General features: G+C 40.4%; 1 protein-coding gene across 1 annotated transcript in view; it reads right to left on the reverse strand.

Moving 5' to 3' along the window:
* LOC138045795 (mediator of RNA polymerase II transcription subunit 23-like) overlaps window positions 1–25,000 on the reverse strand; it is an 87,633-nt gene that overhangs the window by 46,604 nt on the left and 16,029 nt on the right. The window contains exons 7-10 of the mRNA XM_068892420.1: window positions 11,025–11,087; window positions 10,080–10,121; window positions 7,224–7,293; window positions 763–875 (exon numbers count right to left, since the gene is read on the reverse strand). Coding sequence (XP_068748521.1) covers window positions 763–875; window positions 7,224–7,293; window positions 10,080–10,121; window positions 11,025–11,087 — 288 coding nt within the window. The remainder of the gene's footprint in view (window positions 1–762; window positions 876–7,223; window positions 7,294–10,079; window positions 10,122–11,024; window positions 11,088–25,000) is intronic.

Genomic DNA, 25,000 nt, shown 5'->3' on the forward strand with positions numbered 1-25,000 from the left:
AAAAATAGTTTGGTACAACAAAATGCTGCTATCTAGGCTATGAAAATGAAAAAAAAAAACAATAGAATTTGTAAAAAAGCAACACTGATCATAGGGATACAAGTTACAAGGAAATGCACCGCAGCCAAAACCAGATCCAGTCTGTTTCTTTTTTGTCTGGAAAGGGTAACAGGCTGAATACATGCAAAATTAACGTTGCAATATTCTGTTTCAATTTGTCATTAAGGTGTGCATCTCTAAGAAAGGAATAGGCCACTCCGAAAAATACCATAATACTCTTTGTTTGTCCCTCCAAATTTTGCATAAGCATTGTTTTTTGTTTTCTCTTGGGACCATTGTAAGTCCCAAGAGAAACTGGAAACAATGCTTATGCAAAATTTGGGGGGACAGACAAAGATTATTATGGTATTTTCCGGAGTGGCCTATAGTAATGGCTGATAGAGTTTCTTTATGATGAAAACTGAATAGAGTAGACTATCTAAATTTATTGCTCAGACCTATTCCTTCTCCAAAGGGGTTAACTTTGGTTCTGTTTAATTAACGTTTTCTACAAGGAAACAGCCTTAACACAGACAACTTCATTTCTTTAACAACTGCATGTAGGTACTCCTGACAACATTGGAGTCTTAATGAGATTTTTGGTTTCTGTTTTTTTTTTTCCAGAAATGTTTCCAATTGCAGCCAAAATTAACCGTGGCCACTGAAGACAAATACACAATAATGTTGATTTAAAACGTTTCAAAACACAGTCAACTAAAATACCTTGTCATATGGCAGTAGCCCTTTGAGTGGGAAACTAAGAGTGTTAGGGTCAAGTTTCCAAACGGTGATTGAGGAACCAGGATGACCAATAACAGGAAGAAGGGTGGGACGGCCTGTGGTAAACAGTAAACATCATATGAAAGCATGATAAGGCAAATTATGACAATAAAAGGTACAATATACCATGCAGTTGTAGCATCTTACATACAATAAAAACGCCAAGGACCTAATTCTTTTATTCTTCAAAACATCAAAATATTCAATCAATGGTTTTTTAATGTCAAAATTAATATTTTGTCAGTCACGCACATAATATCAGACAAGTAAAGTACAATGCAATAATAATAACTGTTTAATGTGACAAGACGAAAGATGCTTATGTAAAAGAGTATTTGAGAAGAACTCGCGTTGCGCTACAGTCCAAACTTAATGGTCGCAATAAGATCAAAGTGATAAACACTTGGGCTATGTACGTCACTATGAGATATGGCGGTGGTATTATTGCATGGAGAATGGATGAACTGAAGATCTTGGATCAGCACACATGCAAGAAAATTGAACCCTAAGAGTGGCATTTCAAGGATGTTTGTGAGCAGGAATGAAGGTGGAAGAGGACTTGCAAGTGTTGAAAGCTGTGTTAGGGCTGAAGAAAATAGTCTTACTTGGTGTATATAAACAGCAGCACTGAAGAGATGCTCAAAATGGTGAAGCTTCACGGACATTTAAATGTAAGTGAAGTTGTAGAGCCGGAACAGTTTAAGAGGAAAGAAATCAGGGAGAAATTGAGGCTCTGCCACAACAAGAAATTACATGGTCAAGTTCTCAAGGAAATGGAGAAGGAAGATCTAGCCAATTCTTGGCTGTGGCAAAGCAAAGGTGATGTGAAGAGGTGTACTGGGGCATTGCAGCACTGAATTGAAGTGCTGAGGAACAGGCGCTCCATGCAAATTACATCAAGTATCGCGTTGACAAAAGTGAGGACTCGCTCCTTTGTTCAATAAGCTCTGAAAATGGGGAAACTGCTAGTCACGTTGTGAGTGTTGCAAACTGGCTCAGAGGGATAAGAAAAGGCATCACAGCGTTGCAAGGTATGTACACTGGAAGTTATGTGGCAAAGCCAACTTGGATAGGGGTTATAAATGTTATGTACATAAACCGGAGGGAGTGTGTGAAAACGAACATAGACTGCTACGGGACCTGATCATCCAGTGCGATAAAGCGATTGAGGCCAGCTGGAGATTGTGTTTGTTCATAAGGAAACCCGGCAGAGGTGCAGTGTTCAAACATCAAACATGGGCTGCATAGTGGCTGCCAGAGATGCCTTGTCTATGCTTTGCACCCAATATCATGAGCCGTACCCTTCACAGTTCAGCCCCCTCCTCCCCGAGACTGCAAGGAAGGGTGCTTGGCAAAGCCATCAGTCCTATTCTTTTTGAAAGAACTTACTCATTAATTTTTCCAAGACTACAAACAGTGTACAAGGAACATCAAAATACTGGTTACCGATGGGGTCCCTGCCCTGATCCTGAAGATGTTCACTTTTGAACTCTCACCCATCATAGCTGTGTTGTACAACACATCACTTAAAAAGGAGTATCTACCGACCCTGTTGAAGTCTGAAGCATTGACACTGATATCAGGACGACCTACCTCATCTCACCTTGCCAATTGCCAAAATAATGGACGGTTCCCTTTATATAGAGCCCTCCCAGGCATCTTATGACAGCTTGACACCAGGCAATTTGCGGTGGCTGGGAGATCGACTGAACATGCAATTGTATACCTCCTCCCTTTGGCATTAGAGGTGTTAGAACGTTGCAGTGTATGGGTCAGATGGTTCTTCACAGACTTGAAAAAAGATTTTGACTTTATAAAAGTCACTGCTTACGAGCCAGAAGGCCCATCAGGCCGGCGCTTATCTCCGGTTTTGATTTTATAGACTATCACATTTTGCTAGCAAAGGTAGGTAACAAAGATATCCATCCCCGCGTGGATGGCGTCCTTTCAAGAAGGCAGGTCTCAGGTAGTTAGAATAGGATCCGCAACGTCACCGTCTCTGAAGTTAAATGGCGGCATATCACAGGGTGCTCATCTAGGGCCGATATTGTTCACGGTTATGTCTAATGACTTCCTCCAATACTGGCTCCCACGTGCAAAATACATGGACGATCTCACTGCTACTGAAATAATTATTCCCAGGAACGCGCCATCCGTTTTACCATCCATTGTCTTGCAGGTTCAATCATTTGCTTCAAGCAGTAATATGTGTCTCAATCCAGTTAAATGCAAGGTTTTGGCTGTTGACTTTTTACACTTTAATAGTTTTCAGTGTCCTCCTATTGCCCCGAGCAGCTCCTTTTTGGAAGTTAAGTCATTCAAATTTCTTCGCGTCCTTATTTCTCACGACTTGACGTGGGAGGCTCAATGCAACTTTACAGTGAAAAAAGCCAACCGCCACCTCTATGCTATTAGGCAGCTTAAACGCTGTGGCGTCCCTGCTCGGAACATTGTTAAAGTCTATTGCTCATTCAGGCAATCAACTCTTGATTACGCTAGCATAGTATATGCCAACCTGCCGCCATATCTCTCTGACTCATTGGAGAGGATACAGAAGCACGCAATGGCCATAATTTGTCCAGGCAAGGATTGTAATGAGGCCCTAGTTAATGCCAACATAGTCACACTACAAGAGTGCAGAATAGCAGCATGCTAACAGTTCATATCTGGCCTAACACCACAGAATCCTTTATATCAACTTGTGTTAGACCATATCAATGTGGCTGCTTCCTCTTATCAGTTGAGGCCTCGATGCACCAACCGCAGATTCTTGAAGCCGTGTAATACAAATAGGTTTAGTGAATTCGTCACGAATAAGTTTGCTCTTGAACTGAAAATAAATGCCATATAATTCCATTCATTATCTCATTATGGTACTAATTATTTCATGAATCTTCTGACCTGAAATCCTGTAATTCAGCTCATTGCTGCTAGGACATGAATTAAACATATTTTATTTATTTATTTATTTATTTATTTATTTATTCAATATTCATTTTTAATGAGAAACCTATTAACAAAACCATGTTTGTTATTCAGTATTATGTATTATGAAAAAAAAGCACTTTATAATATTTATTATATTTGGTCCGCAAACTAAGCCATCATGGCCTCCGCACATGTTCGTTTCGTGTCTATAGTTGTACTAAGTTTTGCTCCTCTGTGACTGATTCGACCCAATCTTCACCGGGTCGACAGCCAGAAGTCATAATTTGTATCTTTGGACGAGAATATGCTCAGCTTTTGCTAGTTAACCGAAGTCCAGCTTCTCTTAAACACAGCTTCCCCGCCCCACTTCGTCAACAATGAGTAAATTGGTCAAAGTGTCATGCTCCTCCTGATTTCCACCTGGACGTTGACATTGCACTATGTATGGATATTTCTCCAAAATCCCCACCCACATCAGTGGAATGACTTGCTTCGTGTTCTTTACTTGACTACTCAAAGCCTGAAAGCCATTGTGGATTCCCCTGACGATTGTGCAAGGTCATCTCACTCTGCGAGTCGTGGCTTAATTCTACCCTTGTAGACTGTCAAATTCTCCCTGGCTATAACATTTTTCACCGGGACAGAGACGGCCATGGACGAGGGGTTTTGATTGCTTTTCTAGAAATATTGACCTGGAAAGGGTAGGAACTGAGCTGGTTGTGGTGGAACTTACAAAAGGGCATGACAAGCCTTTATTGCTCTACTGCTTCTATCATCCTGACAATTCGCCTGAGCCATTATGGGAGTTAAACATGTCGCTTTGTGTGAACAACGAGTCCACTTGCCTGGTAGCTTTTGGCGATTTTAACTTACCAGAACTGGACTGGTCTTGCGATCAGTAGTCACCGGTAGTCAAGCAGATCATAATGTTTTCTGTGAGCTCAGGGCCGATAATTTCTTTCAGCAGTGTATTCCTGGCCCTACGCAGCTTGTGGGTAACAAGCTCGATCTGTTGTTAACTAACTGGTCAGAGATCATTGACTATGCTTCAACATTTCATACATGGGAATTTATTTCCTTCTGATCACTACACTGTTGAATTCATGATAATGCTGAAGTTTAAAGGGGCAATGGGAGTCAAGCGGCAAGTATATGATTTCAAGAACAAGAACTTTGATGATCTTAGGGACTCTCTTTCTAGAGTGCCCTTTCGAGATTGCTGCATCAGCTGACATCAACGAATTTTGGGATAACTGGAATGCCCTATTTCTATCCACCGTAAAAGATCACATACCGATCGAAACAGTTCGCGAAACTAACTCTCCGCCTTGGATTGACAGCAAAGTGCGCCATTGGTTTTGCAAAAAGTTTACTTCCCTGAAAAAATTCCGCCTGAACAAAACTCCTGAGCGCAATCAAAAACTCAGTACTTTAAGCCAGACCATCAAGGTCTTGGTGAGAACTAAACACCAACGATACTTGACGAAAATTGAAGCATGCTGTAAAGATAATCCTAAACATTTCTGGAGCTATCATAAAGCTCTTCTGGGTGGGCGATCTGGCGCTAAGTTGATGATCTCATACAACACGAGGTAGCTCAAACCCCTGTAGGAGAAGCTGAACTTTTTAATAAAAGAATATATCTGCTCTGTCTTTTTCCAAACAACTTCTGGCCTCAACAACAGTGAATATATTACCAGCTCTTCCATCACTGATAGGGAAATTTCGCAACTTGAGCTTTCGATGGATGAAGTAATGGAACGCTCGAGTGAACTGGACACAACAAAAGCATGCTGTCCAGACAAAATTCCAGCTTGCCTGCCGAAGGAGTGCAGCGAGCAAATAGCACCCGGCTTGTGTTCCCTTTTTAATCACGCACTAAACATAGGTCAAATTCCTTGTGAATGGAAATCTGCTGATGTTACACCTATCCACAAGAAAGATTCTAAAGAAGCTGCAGAAAATTATCGCCCTATATCCTTACTCCCACTTCTTAGCAAAGTTTTGGGGCGCTGCGTGGGCAATCGCTTTTACAAACATTTGAAAGACTTGATAAGCGTACTGCAGCATGGATTCCTGCCAAATCGTTCTTGTGTAACCCAGCTTTTGTCGGTCTTACACACAGCCGATCATGCCTTGGATAAGAACATTCAGTCAGATTTTATTTACCTGGACTTTGCTAAGGCCTTTGACACTGTCGATAATAGCGTTCTTCTGGCAAAGCTGAGGCTTTACAGCGTAAAAGGTCAACTGTTCTGCTGCTTCAAGGACTACCTAACTGAGCGTAAACAAAGGATGGTTCTTGAGGGTGCAGCTTCTCATTGGTCTCCTGTAACCTCTGGCATTCCGCAGGGGAGCATTTTAGGCCCCTTATGTTCATTTTGTTCATAAATGATTTGCCGGACGAAGCTGCTTACTGTGTGAAGGTTGCACTCTACGCCGATGACACCAAGCTATAACACTGTGACCTCATACCAGACACTCTCTCTAATATGCACGTCAGGTCGCAGTGCAATAATATAAGATATGTCCAAATGTAAAGTACTAACTGTGACTAGAAAAAAGACTGCGATTGCTTTTGACTACACCCTTGATGGCACAGCCCTGACACGCGTTTCAGAAGAAAAAGATCTTGGCGTCATCACAACTAGTACACTCTCTTGGGACTCACACATCCACACTATCACTGCAAAAGCAAACAAGCTTCTTGGTTTGCTTAAACGGACTTGTCCCCTGCGTACTGGCATCTCTGTTAGGCGCTCGCTTTATTTGTCTTTGGTCAAGTCACAGCTGTGTTATGCCACCCACATATGGTCGCCCACTTATATTACTCGGAATGCTAAGGTGGAACAGGTGCAGAGACGTGCAAGCAAGACGTCCTACAAAGAGCTGACTTTGCTAGACTTACTTTCCCTTTTTCTAGCTCGTGAACTTAAAGATTTGATCTTTATTATAAATGCCTTTACTGTAGTACCGATTTAGATGTTCTGAATTAAGTATCTTTTGTTTCCCATGGTCGTACAAGACTAAGTAACTCCTTTAATCTTCGCACCCCTTTTTGCAAAACATCAACTTTTCAGGCCTCATACTTCAACAGAATAGCACCCCCAACCAGTTTTACCTCGCCTACTGCCTTTCAACTTTTTCTTTGTAAATTAATGAGCACTCACCTGTTGCGGGTATATGAAATCAATTACCCCTGCACATGGACACTAGTCCCTACGTACCCATGCCACTCGTAATTTATTTTATTTTTTGTACGAATGTTTGAGTATTCATTTTACTTTATTTTAACCTAGGTTTTAATCTAGGGGCGGTGCCTCTTTTGGGTTTTGCTTCTTTTCTTTTATTTATTTATTATTTTTTCTTGTGTTGTATTATAAATTTATATTGCGTATTACAAGAGGAGTACCCAATAAAGCTGTGGAAAAAATAATAATCATAATTGTTATTGGCAAAAATTACAACAGGAATACCTATTACAGACACCATGTGGGCAAGTGGTCTGAAAGTTTCTATGAAATCTGAGAGCAGCTTTGCAATTGCCTAAAAGAAGCAAAAAGACATGTAGTTATGCCAGTTATGTTCAAACCATATGACATAATTTAGATTAAATAAATAAGACAAATGCAAAATGCATGTCATGAACAAGAGGCAGTTTCAAGTGTGACCAAATGGTCAGGCAGGATAGGTGAAGATCTTATTTATTTATTTATTTATTTATTTATTTATTTAACGAATTCGCCCAGGGGCAGGTAATATTACAATAGGACACAAGGTCCCCTACTAGGTAAATTACCCGACCCAGCCCCTAAAAGAAAAAAAGATACAAAGCCACCCATTTACAAATTAACACCCCTTGCTACACAGAAGACAATTAACTTATTAACAAACAAACTACATAAATAGTGTAAATTCAAAAAACATGTGATAATGAAACGATTCAGATGAAGGTTTATATGTAACTATATATGGAAGAGGAAAAAGTTCAAAAACTCGAAACTATAAATACGGTTCAATAGGGTAGAGAGCAATAGGAACGTATGAAACGTTTCAACATGTGCAACTAGTAAATATGTTCAGACAACGACACTTAAGACAAACTAACTTGTAAGAGCGAAGGTCGTCTCAGTTGAAAACAATGGTAAGTCTTTTATAGAAAAATGACTTAAGTTCCTTCTTAAATGATTCTAGCAAGCTTCCAGATTTAGTATACTCTGGAATAGACTTCCACAACTTAGAAATGCGTACAAAATACGAGTCACGAAACAGATCTTATAATTATTAGTAAGATTCTTATTAAGGTTCTCAATTAAGAATCTCACAAGACCCTTACAAGATCTTGTTACAAGATTCTTACAAGATTCTTATAAGATCTTGTGCGATCTTGCAAGACTCTTACACGATCTTAGAAGATTTTAGCAAAATCATAAAACATCTTTTAAGATCTTACAAGATTCTTCTTAAGATTTTACTAGATTCATTTTAAGATCTTACAAAATCTTGCAAGATTCTGGCATACATCTTAGAAGATCTTATAAGATTCTGACATACATCTCACTCAGACTGGAGAGTTGAAAACACTGACCCCCAGTGCATGGACTACCCCGATGGGCTACCCTAAAATAGACTAATTCTAACAAATACTATTTGAAATGAGTACTATTGAAATCTTGAACTGAATTGATTATATATTTACATTGCATGTACCTTGTTTATTTTTGTTTGCATGGCCACATGCAACTAAATCCAGTAATTGCACCATTTTCATGCACTTTTACTTACATAAAGTCATCCTAGCCCTAACCCTTAATAACCTTTTTACAATGGGTGCTTAGACTTAAATACGGTTGACCAATGCCATTTAAAATGGATGTTTGGGTTTAGCACTAATTGTGGGGGTTACAAGTCCATAGGGGTAGTCCATGGACTAGGGGTCAGTGTTTTCAACTCTCCCAGGTTCTGACATGATAGCTCTTACAAAATCTCGCAAGATTCTTATAAAACTCTTACAAGATTGCAAAATTCTTACTATATAGGCTTCACAAGAATCTTACCGATATCTTGACCACGATAATGTGAAGGGCTGAGATATATATTTTTTGTAAGCTCAAGCTTCAAACTAGGAAAAACCTCGAATGAATACTTGTAATTTCAGTTATTCCTTTGGACTGTGCCATGATCACAGCTTGCTTAGAAAACGAAGTGTGCCTATATAAAACCTGACTTAAGGTGGCTAGCTTACTACAGTTTTCCAGAGCAAGATTTTGAAATCTGTGAAATTTAAAGCAACAAAATGTCTCTTCCAGGGTTCGTACTCTTAAGAGTTTTTCAAATTTCATGACTTTCCACGACCATTTCCATGACTTTTTCCCGTTTTCCATGACCTAAAGTTTAGCTGCCAGTTTCGAAAATTGTCAAAATCGTCCTTCTTTTTGGGGTATTTTCTGACATAACTTGCCTGCATTTTATTTTGTCCTTGCTTCCAGTTCTGCAATAATTTACGTACCACACGTAACTATAATTTTCCATGACTTTCAATGACCGACAATTAAATTCCATTCGAGGCCCGGAAACTGAAATACTACAATTCCATGACTTTCCAGGTTTTCCATGACCTGTACGAACCCTGTCTTCTGAAGTTTTAGTCAATGCCATTGATCTAAAATGTAATTTTACCTAACAAATAAATGCAAATCAGGCGAAAATGCTAAATATAGTGACCAAGGTCCTGGAGGGGGAACTGGAAACTAGACATTTCAAAGGCCTTTTTCTCAAAAGGTAGCCAAATGGTGTAGGCAGGCCAAAAACGAATCCTACTGGTCAAGATAGAAAATTCCAAGACCTTAGAGCTTTGCTCTAATGAGTATGTCTTTCAAAGACCTCCCTTTTCTAAAATGAAATTTGGGGAGGGTTTTAATTTCTGTTAGCCACGCATTAATTTTGTTCATTTAGAATACATGTATGTTTGAGATTACTCATTAGGTTATCTGTACAATGCTCTTTCTAGATCCAGAAACCACTGCCTTTACTTTTTGTTCATATTTACTCATTAACCAGTCTTAAGAGAATCACTGTGAATTTTTTTAATGCTGCTTCTCCATCTATTCCATCTAACATACATGCAGATAGTAGGTGTATTTATTATATATACTCTTTACACACACCGAACATTAGGTAGAGGGGAATTTAACATAAAAGGTCCCAGGTATAAGAAAAATACCAGGCTACGTCCATGTGCATGTTGGCACACATCCACAGGCAGAAATGGCAGGAAATTAAACAACATGCTACATGTACATGCACACATAAAAATAAACGTCTTTACATACCCAGTGAGGCTTGACTTTGCCTTCAGGAAAAGTTTTGTAAATCTGGTGATGAGATATATCATGGCATACATCTGCATGATTGGTTGCATTATATAATTATCAAAATATCACTGAATTGTTATTCATGATGTATCCAGTAGATAAAAGAGCTGAAAACTTTGTCAGAGATAATCATACCCGCCTGGTTATTATTTTATTGTCTTTAATACCCCTTGTTTCAACAGCCCAATGGATAAGTTTTTCTTTTTGGCGAATTACATCTTGATCAATTCCCAAGGGGCAATTGACCTTGGTTAGTTCATTATTTTTATGAAACTAAGGAATTCAGTGAAACTGGACACAACATTTAATTATCCACAATCCCGGCCAAAAAGTTCATGTTTCTGTGAAAGGATTTGATGAAAGAAATGTATATGTTTGAATTACAGGCTACAGATGAAAGACAGAAATCATCCTTAGGCTAACAGTTATCTGCACATTTTAAGTAATTGTCACTTATAGACACCTGAAAAACTCAGGTGGCTCCAATGGGACTTGAACCCATGACCTCTGCCATGCCCGTGCAACAATCTACCAACTGAGTTATGAAGCTCAACAGTTGAGAGCAAGTCAATTTGCTTATAGGCTCATGTGTTCCTGAGAAAGGACCAAATTAAAGTCATGTATATTATAAAGCAGTGAAGGCTATAGACGAAAAAGAAATGATCCTCTCACTCATGCCTTTACAGCTCAGTGGATAGAGCATTGCCCCGGCATCACAGAGGTCATGGGTTTGGAATCCTGTTGCAGGCACCTGGTTTTTTCAAGTGTCTACAAGAGACAATTGCTTAAATTGTCCAGATAAGTGCAAGGATCATTTCCCTCTTTCATCTATAGTCTACACTTCAAATAATTTCTTAGTTACATACTGTTAAAAAAACTGTTTTTACCAGTATATTTATGTACCTCATTTATAACAAAGTAAGCAGGTAACAGACAAGCATTCCGGTCCAAAATATAACGCACCACCTATAAAAAACCAACTATGAATAACAATTCCACGACAATCAATTAGGGCCTTAAGGTCTCGTCATAAGGTTGAGGTGTCAGATTTTAAAAGTTTCTTATTTTTCCAATATTTCGACTACGAGAATAAAATAAACATCATCTTAATGCGCCTTGAATGTAGCTTGAAGTACTCTTTTGTTCGAAGGTTATTTTTTCTGTGCTAGGTACCCAAACCGACCATAAGTAGTCCTATTCTAGAGGTTTAAGCTACAAGCGATTTTAAAGTTTTCTGAAATTGTTTTGAGTAATTGATAAAATTAAAATTTTCAACCAAGCAGTGTAAGTGATTTTTGACATGTTCCATTTTGCATTTGCTATCTTCCATCAAAGTTGAAATTGTTATTTTTGACAAGGAAGATCAAGCAACACTTTCTGTGACCCTGTACAAACACTTTTAGCATTGTCTCAGTATTCTGGAATGCAAAGAGCACAAAGTCCATGCATCCATGTGCCCAAGATTTTGCTTGTGCTTATATAAAGTGTGGCAAGGTCAACCATTGGCGAGTAGTTTATAGGTCTAATAAAGAAAAACAACCCAATCATACAAAGTCGGGGTATAAAAAGGTTATTCACTCCATTGAAGATGACCTCCATGACGATAATGAAATTATAACAATCAGCACAATCGAAAGCAACCTGATGGAAGATAGACAGGGCATGCGGGATGAAGGGTTGGCAGCGCTAGAAGTAAGTCAATCATAAGTAAAAAAAAAAAAGTCAACCTTCAGTGTAATGTAGACACAGATTAGCAAAGCAACGTTCTGCCCATTCGACTTCTTCGTGTTAATACCCCAGAGAGGTTTGACTATAAGGGCAACCTTAAACTCTGAGCTTTAAAGAAAATGAAGCAATTCTCTTGGCACATAGTGGCACATAGTGGCTCCAGATAATTAAGCAGATTGGCACAGTAACCATACCACGCAAGTATAAAGGAAGGAAGATATATAGTTTACGTCATAGACAGTGCGGCGTACGGGGTTTTATGCACGAGTTGTTTGTGTCAAAAACCCGAACGAGCGAGGAACGAGCGAGTGAGGGTTTTTGACACAAACAACGAGTGAATAAAACCCTGTACAAAGCACTTTCTATGTCGTAAACTGTTTATTACACATAACATAAGAATTTTCATTAAAATAGTTTTCTGAACGCGAATTAGAAACAAAAACTCACTAACAATAAAACCAAATGCAAATTTAATTTAATTCAATAACAAAGTACGATTTGCACGAGATGCACGAGTGATTGGCATGGAAACGCCTTTACGCTATCGTTGATTGCTTATACTTCCACATGTGAAATAGCTGTACGCCATTCTGATTGGCTGTATAGGCCTTTTTCACATGTGAAAATAAAGCGTATAGATTTGTACAAATGAGCTTTATGGAATAAAATTCGCATGTTATGTGTAATAAAAATTGTTAGTGTATCTGCATTGCCACTGATACTGGCCCAGCAGTACCATCACTATGCAGAGCTTGAGAAGATGGAGAATACAGAGTCTTAACCTTGTTGGCACTGAGAGCAATGTCTCTGAGCTCCAATTTGGCTTCACCTGCTGAACTCTAATACATTTAAATCTACACTTCCAGGGAATCTTTCCATCAAGAAACCAAAATAAGTGCAAATTGAATAAAAATGAGGCTGGACAACCAGATGCATTACAATAACAGACACACCGAGAACTTCCTGGTTTGTGTGAGGATGAAACTGTGCACGTGCAAGATCCTGTAAAGAAAACCTGGCAGCCCGCTAAGGTCATCTGTAAGGGTGGAACACAGAGATATCTTACATAGTGGAAATGAAGGCTGGCGTCTGACTAAGGAGAAATACTGTCCATGCTAGAAGACAATCGCATCAGAAGTTCAAAGTTCATAGAGTGACACCCCCCAAGAAGTTGTCATGTTAGAAGAAAAGGGGATACAAAGGGGCTAATGCACTATCAAAAACTCGTTCTGCCTGTGAAATACGTCCACCAGACAGGCTTCATCTCTGAGTTGAGACCCCAGTCTCAAAACTGTTACGATATACACTTCTGGTAAGCTTAACTTCTGGTACATTTACATGTCTGTCAATCATGTTTTGATATATATACAAGAGCATTCAACTAGGAGCGGCCCAGAGTTGATTAAAGATGGCTTACCATCATTCACTTCCAAACTTTGTTTGAAATATGGTGTCAGAAGTGAACAACACGAGGCCAAACGGGAAAGCAAGCACAACGCCGCCCCCCAAACAACAAAACGCCGAAAAAGCCAAGCAGCACAAAACGGAAATGCTACCACTGTGGACGTGATCAAGACCACAAATTGAAAGAATGTCCGGCCTTTGGACAAACATGTAACACATGTGGAAAGAAAAACCATTTTGCCTTAGTCTGCTTATCACCAAAATCAACAAAACAACATGTACACGCACTTGCCGACGAAAACGACACTGATGAAGAAATATTCCAAATCGAAGAAGTTTCATCCGTGAAAGGTCAAGGGAAGCAAATTTTCGCACATTTGAACTTTCTTAGTGATTCAGGTCGTTTAAGAACCGAACTAAAATGTCAACTCGATACCGGCGCCACGTGCAACGTGATGAGCTGCGACGATCTGTCAAGGATTGCGCAAACCGAAAATCCACAATTACAAGACTCAAGATTCAAACTATGTTTGTTTGATGGCTCACTAATGATTCCGGTGGGAACTGCTTCACTCAATGTAGAGTACAACAACAATCAAAACCAAATTGCCAAAGTTCTACAATTTTGAGGAGCCAAAGCTAACAACAAACCCTTACTCTCCGCAGAAACGTGTGAGAAACTAATGGATTACCATAGCTATTCGGTTATAAGACGCACTCAGTTATAAGACACACCCCAAATTAGCAATTTAATCAAGCTAAGTTCTCAAACTGAAAATTACGTGAAAATACTCGGTTATATAAGACGCACCAAAAATTGAGAGTTATCAAAAAGATGTGATGAATCTGAGAACAATTATCCTTACACAATTGGCACGTGAACTCTTTTTGTTAACGTAAACAGAAGTGAAAAAGTCATGCATTTAATGATGTACGTAAAAACAAAAGCTAAAAGTTCACACCTGTAAACCTTCCGACTCAAGGCTGTGCTCTAACGGCGCCCAGAAGGTGCGATTATGGCTAAATCATACAATAGTAAAATATGACTTCTGACGTACGATTCTTCCGATTCTTCAGATTCTCCGCTTGTTCAGATTCTGCGATTCATCCGATTCTACGATTTTTCCGATTCTCCTATTTTACCAATTTTCATTCTCTGATTCTACGATTTTTCCGATTCTCCTATTTTACCAATTTTCATTCTCTGATTCTACGATTTTTTCAATTCTCCTATTGTCCGATTCTCCTATTTAACCAATTTTCATTCTCTGATTCTACGATTTTTCTGATTCTCCTATTTTACCAATTCTACGATTTTTCCGATTCTCCTATTGTCCGATCTAGGATTTTTCCGATTCTCCTATTTAAACACTTTTCCTTTTCTGATTCTACGATTTTTCCGATTCTCCTATTTTACCAATTTTCATTCTCTGATTCTACAATTTTTCCGATTCTCCTATTGTCCGATTCCAATTCTCCTATTTTACCAATTTTCATTCTCTGATTCTACGATTCTTTACCTTTGCCTTTCAAGCCTTCCTTGATAAGTTCATTGCGTGTTTCTATCACAAACCACAAGAATGCTTTTAACTTAAATTCCGCCATTCCATTACACACGTGTTTGAACCTGTTCAGAAAGCGATTGCTCTGTTCAGCGCATTTGGTGTTTGTTCCTCTGATTTCTTTGAATACTTCCAAATGAGGATGATAGCGGCAATTTGGATTGTTTAGGGGCATACAAAACTCCTCTTTATGCTTAATAACATGAAACATATCCACTAGAAACTTAACGTGATCTAGAGGAATTCTGGCACCTACATTTCCTTTCTTACTCAGGTTACTCAAAAAAGGGTGAAGATCGCACTGATCTCTATCATGGCCCACAAATTTCAGTCTCATTAAGTCATCGGTCTTCCTCCCGAATGTCAACAGCAAAAAGGCGTACACTTGGGTGCATGATTCACAAGTATACATCTCCTGTGCCTTGACAATTATCGCGCATGGTCGTACCGCTGTTAGAAGCCCTGCAGTGCGGTCCATGTAACGATTCACCTTGTCCTTTGATTTGCAACCACCTTGTTCGCATTCCAATCCGTCACGTTCAGGGATGTCTCCAATAAATTTCTCGTCAATAGATGCTGCAGCGATAGGATAAACCCTAGCGTCACTGTCAATTACTTGGTTTGTTCCCTCCCCGTTCACTGTTTTCTCTACGTCCTTGTCCGGGTTCTCTTGCAAAGACAAATGTTCCCAACAGAATTTAGAAGCTTTCTGCGATTTCCCTCCAAGGGTAGGTGTATCCGTGCAGCATTTCACAAAATTCCCTTCTCCCTTGTTCACACGGAGTGTTTCTTTAGGCGCAGCGCACATTGGTCGACATACTTTCTCTAGGCCATCAACACTGATGTAACCTTCAGTACCTGGGACTTCGCAACTGTGATGTATCCACTTGTTTTGTAGTTTACAAATCAATTTCCAAGACTCGAGGCAAATGTCCTCTAAACTTCGCAGTTTCCCCTCTATGTCCACTTGTTTCACGTTTAACAAGTACAGAAATCCATGTATTATAAAAAGATTTACTGACTGCCAGAGAAAATAGCCGTCTTCCACTCGATCTGCGTTTAAATTCCAAACACCGTCTTCGTTGTTCTTTTGTCATGAAAATTTCTCCAGTTTACCCAAAACTTCCTTATCCAATTCCTGATGCATAAAATTGTACACATCAGTGCGTGATTCGAACGAGCTCGTGGCTATTTCAACATTGTAAATAATGTTCTTCACCAAATGCGTCTCAAATAAAGTTTTATTTGACAACTGGAAATACTGCAAGTCTGGGGCAAAGTCGTAATAGATTCTTCACTGTTCTTTCGCAACAATGTTATTGTCGCTATTTAAAACGGGAAATTCTTCAAAATAGCTGTAGTAGTAAACGTTTTTGCATTTCATGCAGTTGCCATGAAATGAAGCTGCCACTTTAGTTCCATGACTGGTGTACACTATTGGAAAAGATGGCCTGTTCCGTATGGTAATGTTGGAGCCACAGCATTTTAATTTCCGCGGCAACGAAACGATAGGTTTAAAGGCAACTTTCTCTGACCATTTAAAAAAGCTCACTCTCATCGTTGCTTTCTCGTAATTCAGGCTGGTTCTGCATTAGCCACTGAGATACCATTTTACACTCGTCTGCTGTAGGGATAAACTCTTCTGTTCCTCCGCATTTCGGTTTCAGTGATCCACCGATACAAATTCTTGTCTTGTCTAGACGCTTGCTTTCACCAACATACTTGGCAATCAAGGACCACCTTAGAGGTGTTTTTTCTGGAAAATGCTCCAACGCAAATAGCAGGGACTTCAACTGCGAAAAACTCAATATCTTTTCCTTCATCTTCAGTGATTTAAAGCAACTATCTGCACACGACACTTACTTCAATTTCTGTTCCTTGCACCAAAGGGCAAACGAAAGCCGCAACGCCGCAGTTAGGTGTACGCATGATTAGAGGTCTGACAAATTAGAACAACAATACGTGACAAAATCGTAATGTTTCACTCTAAATTGCGGCATATTTCATCTTTTCCACCCAGTATCACAAAATCATACTACTTGATTGCATTATCCGTGTAGCATTATAATGAATCTAATGTGACAAAATAAGTAAATAGTGTTATTCACCGTATTTGCCAAGCCTTTCAACTCAGTCGCTCTTGTGTCACTATGTCGTTCAGTAAGTTAAGCCCAAATCAGTTACCATCCTTACCAGTTATTAAAAAACGGATAAGCGACGTTCAAAATGCACGATTTGACTGGGCATCCGTGTGTTCAACTGAGACGATGGAATTTCTGGAAAGCCACGCAAAATCCATTGGAGTTCCAAAAGAGTTCTTGTTCTTCCCTCTATTAACATCTGTGGCATCGCTAATGGGAACATCCACCACCATAGATATAAACAAGAAATGGAGGGAACCCGCACTGCTGTGGTTGGTCATTGCATCAAAAAAAGGTACTAACAAGTCAGGTGCCCTTAACTTGGTGTCAGGTGCCCATCAAGAAATTGAAGAGTTGCTGGCAGAAAGAGAGGATGACGGTAACGACAAAGAAGAAGGAATCGAACGGCAGCTCCTCATTGATCACTTTTCCTTTGAAAAACTTTTTAATGTTACGTCCAGGAATGGCAACAAGATCCTTGCACTATACGGCGAAATGACCACGTTTTACGGTCTTCTTGATTTGTTTAAGCCGAGCGGATGTTCAAATGACAAATGGCAAATGGTCGCGTAATTTCCGAAGCATTCAAGGGAAAATGACAAATACAAGCTCCAACATCGCTAGATTTATTCAGCCATATTACGTTGTAAAGCTACTTCACCGGGACGATCATGATGGCTTCAACGATCGCCAGCTCTTTGATGTCCCGCCAGAAATTGAAGTTAACTACAGGGATCTAGAAACTGAACTGCCCCATCATATACCGTCGTTTAAGGATGTCTTCCTGCACGTCATTGAGTTACACAAGTCTCCAAAAACCTACAAGTTGGGTGAAGATGCCATGAAATCATTCATAGAGTATCACGATGCGGTAAATGAGAGTGTCGGAAATAGGATCAATTATATATCCATTTTAAATTTAGTACTCATTGTTAGGCTCAGACTTTCAAGCCTTATACAGCGACTAAAGAGAGTGGGGTAGCTAGAAAACTACCATGCCATCATGCAGGAGGAGCTAACAGAAGGGATTATTGAAGAAGCTAGCATGGAACCAAAAGGGCGCGAATTTTACATACCCCACAAGCCCGTGCTGAGAGAAAGTGCAGAGTCTATGAAACTGAGAATCGTATACGACGCATCTGCAAGAGCATACGAGTCAGCACCCTCTCTTAATGACTGTCTTGAAATCGGACCGCCGTTACAGAATCAACTATGGAAGGTGCTTTTACGAGGAAGATTCTACACAGTAGCCCTTGCCGGAGACATTCAAAAGGCATTTCTCCAAGTGCGTATTCGCCCAGAGGATAGAGACACTCTTCGTTTCCATTGGTTAAGTAATGAGGACCCTCATCAAGTACGCACATACAGGTTTACCAGGGCACTGTTTGGGTTGGGGCCTTCACCTTTCTTACTTAGTGGCCTGATGCGACATCATTAATTTAGAGACCTGCCGTGCTGAGCACCCAGAACGCGTGGGAGAGATTGAACATGAGCTATATGTGGATGACCTTCTGATGGGAGGAGCAACCACCGCAGAAGTCAAGGAGAAGAAGATCGAAACCATCGATACCTTTAGTCAAGCTGCTTTCCACCTTCACAAGTGGCACTCTAACGTGAAAGCTTTCGAAGATGATCCAACAGCCGACTGCGAAGACGACTTAGGCTATGCAAAGCAACAGTTAGGAGTAAAACCAAGAGAATGTGGCCTGCTTGGTTTGAAATGGGACAAGTCAACCGACGACTTTGGAATCACGTTTCCAGTCGATGCTTCCTCGCCAACAAAAAGAGGCATTCTGGGGAAAAAATGCCAAGATCTAAGATCCTCTTGGACTTGTGGCTCCAATCACACTTCAAAGAAAGCTGTTATACCGTGATGCCTGTGACAAGAAATGCGCGTGGGATGAACCGCTTCCGCCTACTCTGACTCGCCAGTGGAAAAAGTGGGAGAATTCATTGCCCCAGAGAATCAACTGTCCAAGATCGCTGAGAATCTATTGAGAGAATTAAGCTCCATGCTTTCGGAGATGCTAGCGGAAGGGGTGTTGCAGCAGTCGTATATGCTGTCGTCACACACTCATCATCAGAAAGTCAAGGATTGGTGACAGCAAAAGCAAGATTGGCCAAATAAGGGCTGGCCATACCTCGGCGACTATCCAATTTATATACCAGATTCCACTATCCTTGCCGAGAAGATCGTTCAACAGGCTCACAATGCCACACTTCATGGGGTAGTTGGCCTCACCATGGCAAGAATCAGAGAGCAATTTTGGATTCCTTGTCTCAGAAGACTCGTAAAAAGAACTGTGAAGAAGTGCTATGGATGTAAAAGATTCCAAGCTGTTGCGTTAGCCAAACCACCACCAGGCCTTCTACCACAAGAGAGAACAAAGGCAGCTGGTGTATTTGAAGTAGTGAGAGTAGATTTCACCAGGCCTATCAAGTACCGCAAGTCTTCACGGCAAGAAGGGAAAGCCTACTTAGTTTTGTTCGCTTGCAGCTTGACAAGAGCCCTTTACCTAGAAGTTTTGCCGAACCTGGAGACTGAAACATTTCTCTGAAGTTTGAAACGCTTGATTGCACGTCATGGAAGACCTTCGGTTATCTACTCTGACAACGGGCTGACCTTTATTGGCGCGGAAAAATGGCTAAAGAAGGTTCAGAGAGATGAGCAGCTCCAAGGATACATAGCAGCAGAGAAAATTCTTTGGAGATTCAACTTGAGCAGAGCACCCTGGTGGGGTGGCCAATTCGAGCGTTCAGTGGGCCTCTTTAAAAGTGCTTTCAATAAAACCATTGGTGGCGGTATGCTGTCCTGGTCCAAGCTCTGTGATGTCGTACTGGAAGTGGAAACTCAACTCAACCAACGCCTATTGTCTTATGTTGAAGACGACGTTCACCTTCCGCTTATCACGCCAGCTAGTTTTCTGTTCTCGAAGTCTGCCCGAGCAATAGCCATGGAGAAAGGCCGACATCGATCTGCGCAAACGAGCGAAGCATATCAGAGCTTGCAAAGATGCACTGTGGAAACGCTATGCGCGGGAATATCTCACTGCACTCCGAGAGCGACACAATCTTAATCTGAAAGGTCAAACAACCTCTTTGAAGGTGGGAGATGTGGTGATCATACGATCAGAGGATAAGAATCGTGGCAAGTGGCCTCTCGGAATAGTGGAGCAACTCTATGAAGGAAAAGCCAAGTTGAACGTAGTCCGAGCGGTGAAGTTGCGGGCCGGAAAGACACATCTAGAGAGGCCAATTCAGCATCTATACCCTCTGGAACTTACATGTGACCACCAAATGCAGACATCAAAGTCACCAACGCAGCTGCTTGCAGAGGCTTCAGTATTCCGACCACGACGAGATGCAGCAATTGCTGCGGGCCTACGAATTCGGGATGCAGTTCATGCAGATAATTTTGAGAACAGTGCTAGAATTATGTTCACTGATGCCAGTCATTGTTCTTTGAGTCATTATAGTATTCCTCAAGTTTCTTATAGATTCTTTTTCTTGGACTTACATGTGCTTCCCCAGAGAAAGCACATGGGGGAGTGTGTCGGAAATAGGATCAATTATATATTCATTTTAAATTTAGTACTCATTGTTAGGCTCATTATTAAGGTTTGTTGATGTTTGGCGAAATTCTTAATAGTTTCTGTAATTGGATTTCCATCGGGGCTTGATCCAATCAATCATATCATGTTAATCTAGGGTGTGCCAGAACAATAGAATCTTTGAGCTTTGAAATATTATATAGATGTTTTTTGGATTAGTTTTTTTTGGAGTGATTTCGATCTACTAGTGAGAATCTGTGAAGACTTATATACTTCGGGAATTAAAGGACAAGAGTTGAATTGTGACAGTGTGGGCTATCTATTCCTATTCCCCATAAGAGAAAGTTATCGACGGTTGACAACGATATGCGTGGCATTCTTTCAAAGGCCAAGGGACAAAGCATGATTTGGCTACAATTCTTCACGTTGCGGATCATCGCATTAAGTCCGCATCAAGTCAACTCGACAGCACTGATCAGCTACCTTTAGAGATTGGAAAAGAGAGCATGGACCGCTCAATAATTGTTATGAATCACCTTATCAAGGTTAAATACATTCTTTGACCCCCAACAACGTCCGAAGAAGCTACCGGGAATGCTTCCAATTCCACCGATGACATCATACAGAAAGGTCGAAATGTTGAAAACGAAAAAATTTGCAAGATTATAACACACCTGGAAACGTCTGTATCTCTGTCCTTTATTTCACGCAAAAGCTGGTGCTTGCCTGTGAATGGAAAGTACCCCGTGCAATCCGCTGTTCAAATTTTGAAGAAGATGCAAGATCTTGGGATAGGATCTATTCCTGAAATAAGCCATCCGCATAACAGCAAAAAATCGAAATTGTTTGTTAAATGCCGGTACAAAGATCTTAGCGATGATGCGTGTGCCTTTCTCCATTCACTTCCTATTTCACAGGAAGAATTTAATGCCTCCTTTAACTCCACTGCCTCAAGCTGAGTGACAATACCGATTTTGAACATTTAATAGCCTTTAAGGATACTTCTTTACCTGAGTGACACTACTCCCACCGTAAATAAACATGTCAGCGTTTACTGTTTTTGCAAAGCAGCATTGTAATGGTACAACGAACTGTCGTTAAGTATTATCATAGAAAACGGCACAATAACATAGGATATTTGTTCTATTTACAGTCTTACAATAACACTTGTTTACTGTTGAATAACATAACATAGGATATTTGTTCTATTTACAGTCTTACAATAACACTTGTTTACTGTTGAATTTAATAGAAATCGGAGAGTGAATTCTGGAGAATCTTAAGGTACAATCGCACAATCGGAAGAATCGGAGAATCGGAGAGTGAATTCTGGAGAATCTTAAGGTACAATCGTAGAATCGGAAGAATCAGAGAATCGGAGAGTGAATTCTGGAGAATCTTAAGGCACAATCGTAGAATCGGAAGAATTGGAGAATCGGAGAGTGAATTCTGCTTTTTAAAACATCTTTTTAACGTAAAGTCTTACGGTAAAATCATCTTAAACATCTTAAGGTACAATCGTAGAATCGGAAGAATCGTAGAATCGGAACAATCGGAGAATCGGAAGTGCATTATGAAACATCATTTTAACGTAAAATCGAAAGAATCGGAGAATCGGAGAGTGATTTCTGGAGAACCTTAAGGTACAATCGTAGAATTGTAAGAATCGCAGAATCGGAAACGAATTTCTGTGACATCTTAACATAAAATCGTAGAATCGGAACAATCGGAGAATCGGTAAGTGCTTTCTGAAACATCTTTTTAACGTAAACTCTTAAGGTAAAATAATCTTCAAGGTCTTAAGGTAAAATCGTAGAATCGGAAGAATCGGACAAAGATTTCTGAAATATCTGAAAGTAAAACTGTCGTAGAATAGGAAGAATAGGACGGTATATTCGTAAATCATCAAAAACTGTAGTGGTCATCTTAAAGGTCTTAAGGGTCTTAAGGTAAAATCGTAGAATCAGAAGAATCCGAGAATCAGACAAAGATTTCTGAAACATCTGAAAGTACAATTGTACAACAGGAAGAATAGGACGGTATATTCGTAAAACATCAAAAACTGTAGTGGTTAAATCGGATAATAGTACGTTCCCTAAATCGGTGTATACTATTCTACGATTTAGCCATAATCGCCACAAAGCTTGGCAAGAGATACCCGCTGATTTAGTCACCAATGCCTTCAAGTCCTATGGAATTGCAAATGCTCTGCACCGGCACCAAGGATGAAGCTGTGTGGGAAGAAGAAGAAGCTGGAGCTGATGAAGCAGATGATGAGTTGGAGAACGATTTTGATACGGACAGCGAGCAGGAAGACTACAGTTCTTCTCAAATTCTGATCTTAAGATTTTGTTGTGCGAAAATACTTGGTTCTAAGGCGCACCCCAATTTTAGCACTAACTTGCCACCCAAAGACAGGTTTTTCTTCAAAAACCGTGCGCCTTATAACCGAATAACTAGTGTTGTAACGGTAATTCAACTTAACATACACAGCGTCACAGAGACACAAACTCCTCTCCTCAGCTGCGGGACAATACTGCAAATTTGAAGGACTAAGCCACATAGGGAATATGACCTTTGTACTGAACGTTCAAGATTGTACACCAGTACAACATGCACTGTGACGTGTGCCTGTCGTTTTACACTCTGAAGTCAAGGAAAAGATTGCTAAGATGGAAGACAAAGGAATAATAAAGAAAGAAACAGATCCAACAGACTGGATAAGCAGTATGGTTGTAGTCGCAAAACCACAGAAAATATGAATCTGCCTAGACCCTAAAGATCTAAATCAAGCACTTAAAAGGCCAAAGTACCAGATGCCGACATTAGACAAATTGCTGCTGAAGCTGAACAATGCTAAAGTATTTACCACCCCAGATGCCAAAGATGGGTTCTACCAGATCTCTGTCGATGAACAGAGCAGCAAATTGACCACATTTTGGACGCCCTTCGGTCACTACAGGTACCTCAGAATGCCGTTCGGATTCAACACAGCACTGACGAGTTTCAAAGGGACTACAAGAACAACTTGTTGATCTACCAGGAGTTGAACCCCTACGCAATGACATGCTGGTCATAGGCTACGGGGATACGCAGGAGGAAGCTGAAAGAAACAATGACAAAAACGTCAAAGCTTTGCTGAACAGAGCAAGGAAAGTAAACTTGAAACTCAAAAGCAAGAAAATGAACTAACACAAAACAGACGTACAGTTCATGGGACACGTCATCACCAAAGATGGCCTGAAACCAGATCCGGACAATATCAATGACGTCGAAAACATGCAAAAACCAACGTCCAAGCAAGAGCTGATGAGCCTACTAGGCTCATTAACTACTTAGCCAAATTCCTGCCAAAACTATCACAAGTTTCTCAGCCACTACGAGACTTAACCACAAAGAAAGCACCGTTTGTGTGGTCGCCACAACACGACAAATCGTTCAATGAAGTGAAACTACTCGTAACAAGCCACCCAGTCCTAAAGTACTATGACGCCAATGAAGAAGTTACGCTTTAGTGCGACGCCAGCAAAAAGGGACTCGGAGCTACACTACCACAGAACTGACAACCTGTCACGTTCACTTCTCGAACACTAACACCAACAGAGCAAAGGTATGCTCAAATCGAGAAAGAATGTTTAGCTATCGTTTTTGGCTGCAAGACGTTTTCACAGTACATCGCCAGAAGAGCCAAAGTCACTGTGCAGTCAGATCACAAACCGCTGCAGTCAATCTTTAAGAAGTTCCTTCTAGAAGCACCATACCGCCTGCAAAGAATGATGCCGAGATTGCAACGACATGACATACAAACCTGACCCACATATGTACATTGTGGATCACCTCTCGAGAGCTTCAGTGCCAGACGTCCGAACACCAGAGACTGAGATCCAAGTGTTCCAACTTGAAGCAATACGTCTGCTAACTACAGTAAAGGTCAGCAGCGAAAGATTGGCAGTCAGCTCCAGAAAGCCACAGAGCAGGACCCTGTGATGCAAACATTGAAAACAACAATACTTACAGGATGGCCTACACAAAGAGAGGAAGTACCCATACACGTTAGGGAGTTTTGAAACTTTACAGATAAACTTACATTACACAACGGTGTATTGTTGAAGAACCAAAGGCCTATCATCCCTAAAGCTCTGCACTCCGAAGTCGCCTCACGTATTCACTCTAGCCACCTCAGAATTGAATCATGTCTTCGCAAGGCAAGAGACCTTGTATTCTGGCCTTCAATGAACAGTGAAATCAAGGTGGCAATTATAATAAACTGTCCCATATGTGCAGAGTATCAAGCTAAACAGCAGAGACAGCCAATGCAGTCACATAAGATTCCAGACCGCCCCTGGAGCTGCCTCTCCTCAGACCTGTTTACACGATACAACAAAGAGTATGTGGTCCTCGTTGACAGTTATTCAGACTTCATCGAAGTCAGGCAACTAAAGACAGCCACATCAGCTACACTGATAGAGTTCTACAAGGAGCAATTTAGTCAA

This window comes from Montipora capricornis, chromosome 4 (assembly GCF_036669925.1).
Source record: "Montipora capricornis isolate CH-2021 chromosome 4, ASM3666992v2, whole genome shotgun sequence".
NCBI classification, from domain to species: Eukaryota; Metazoa; Cnidaria; class Anthozoa; order Scleractinia; family Acroporidae; genus Montipora; species Montipora capricornis.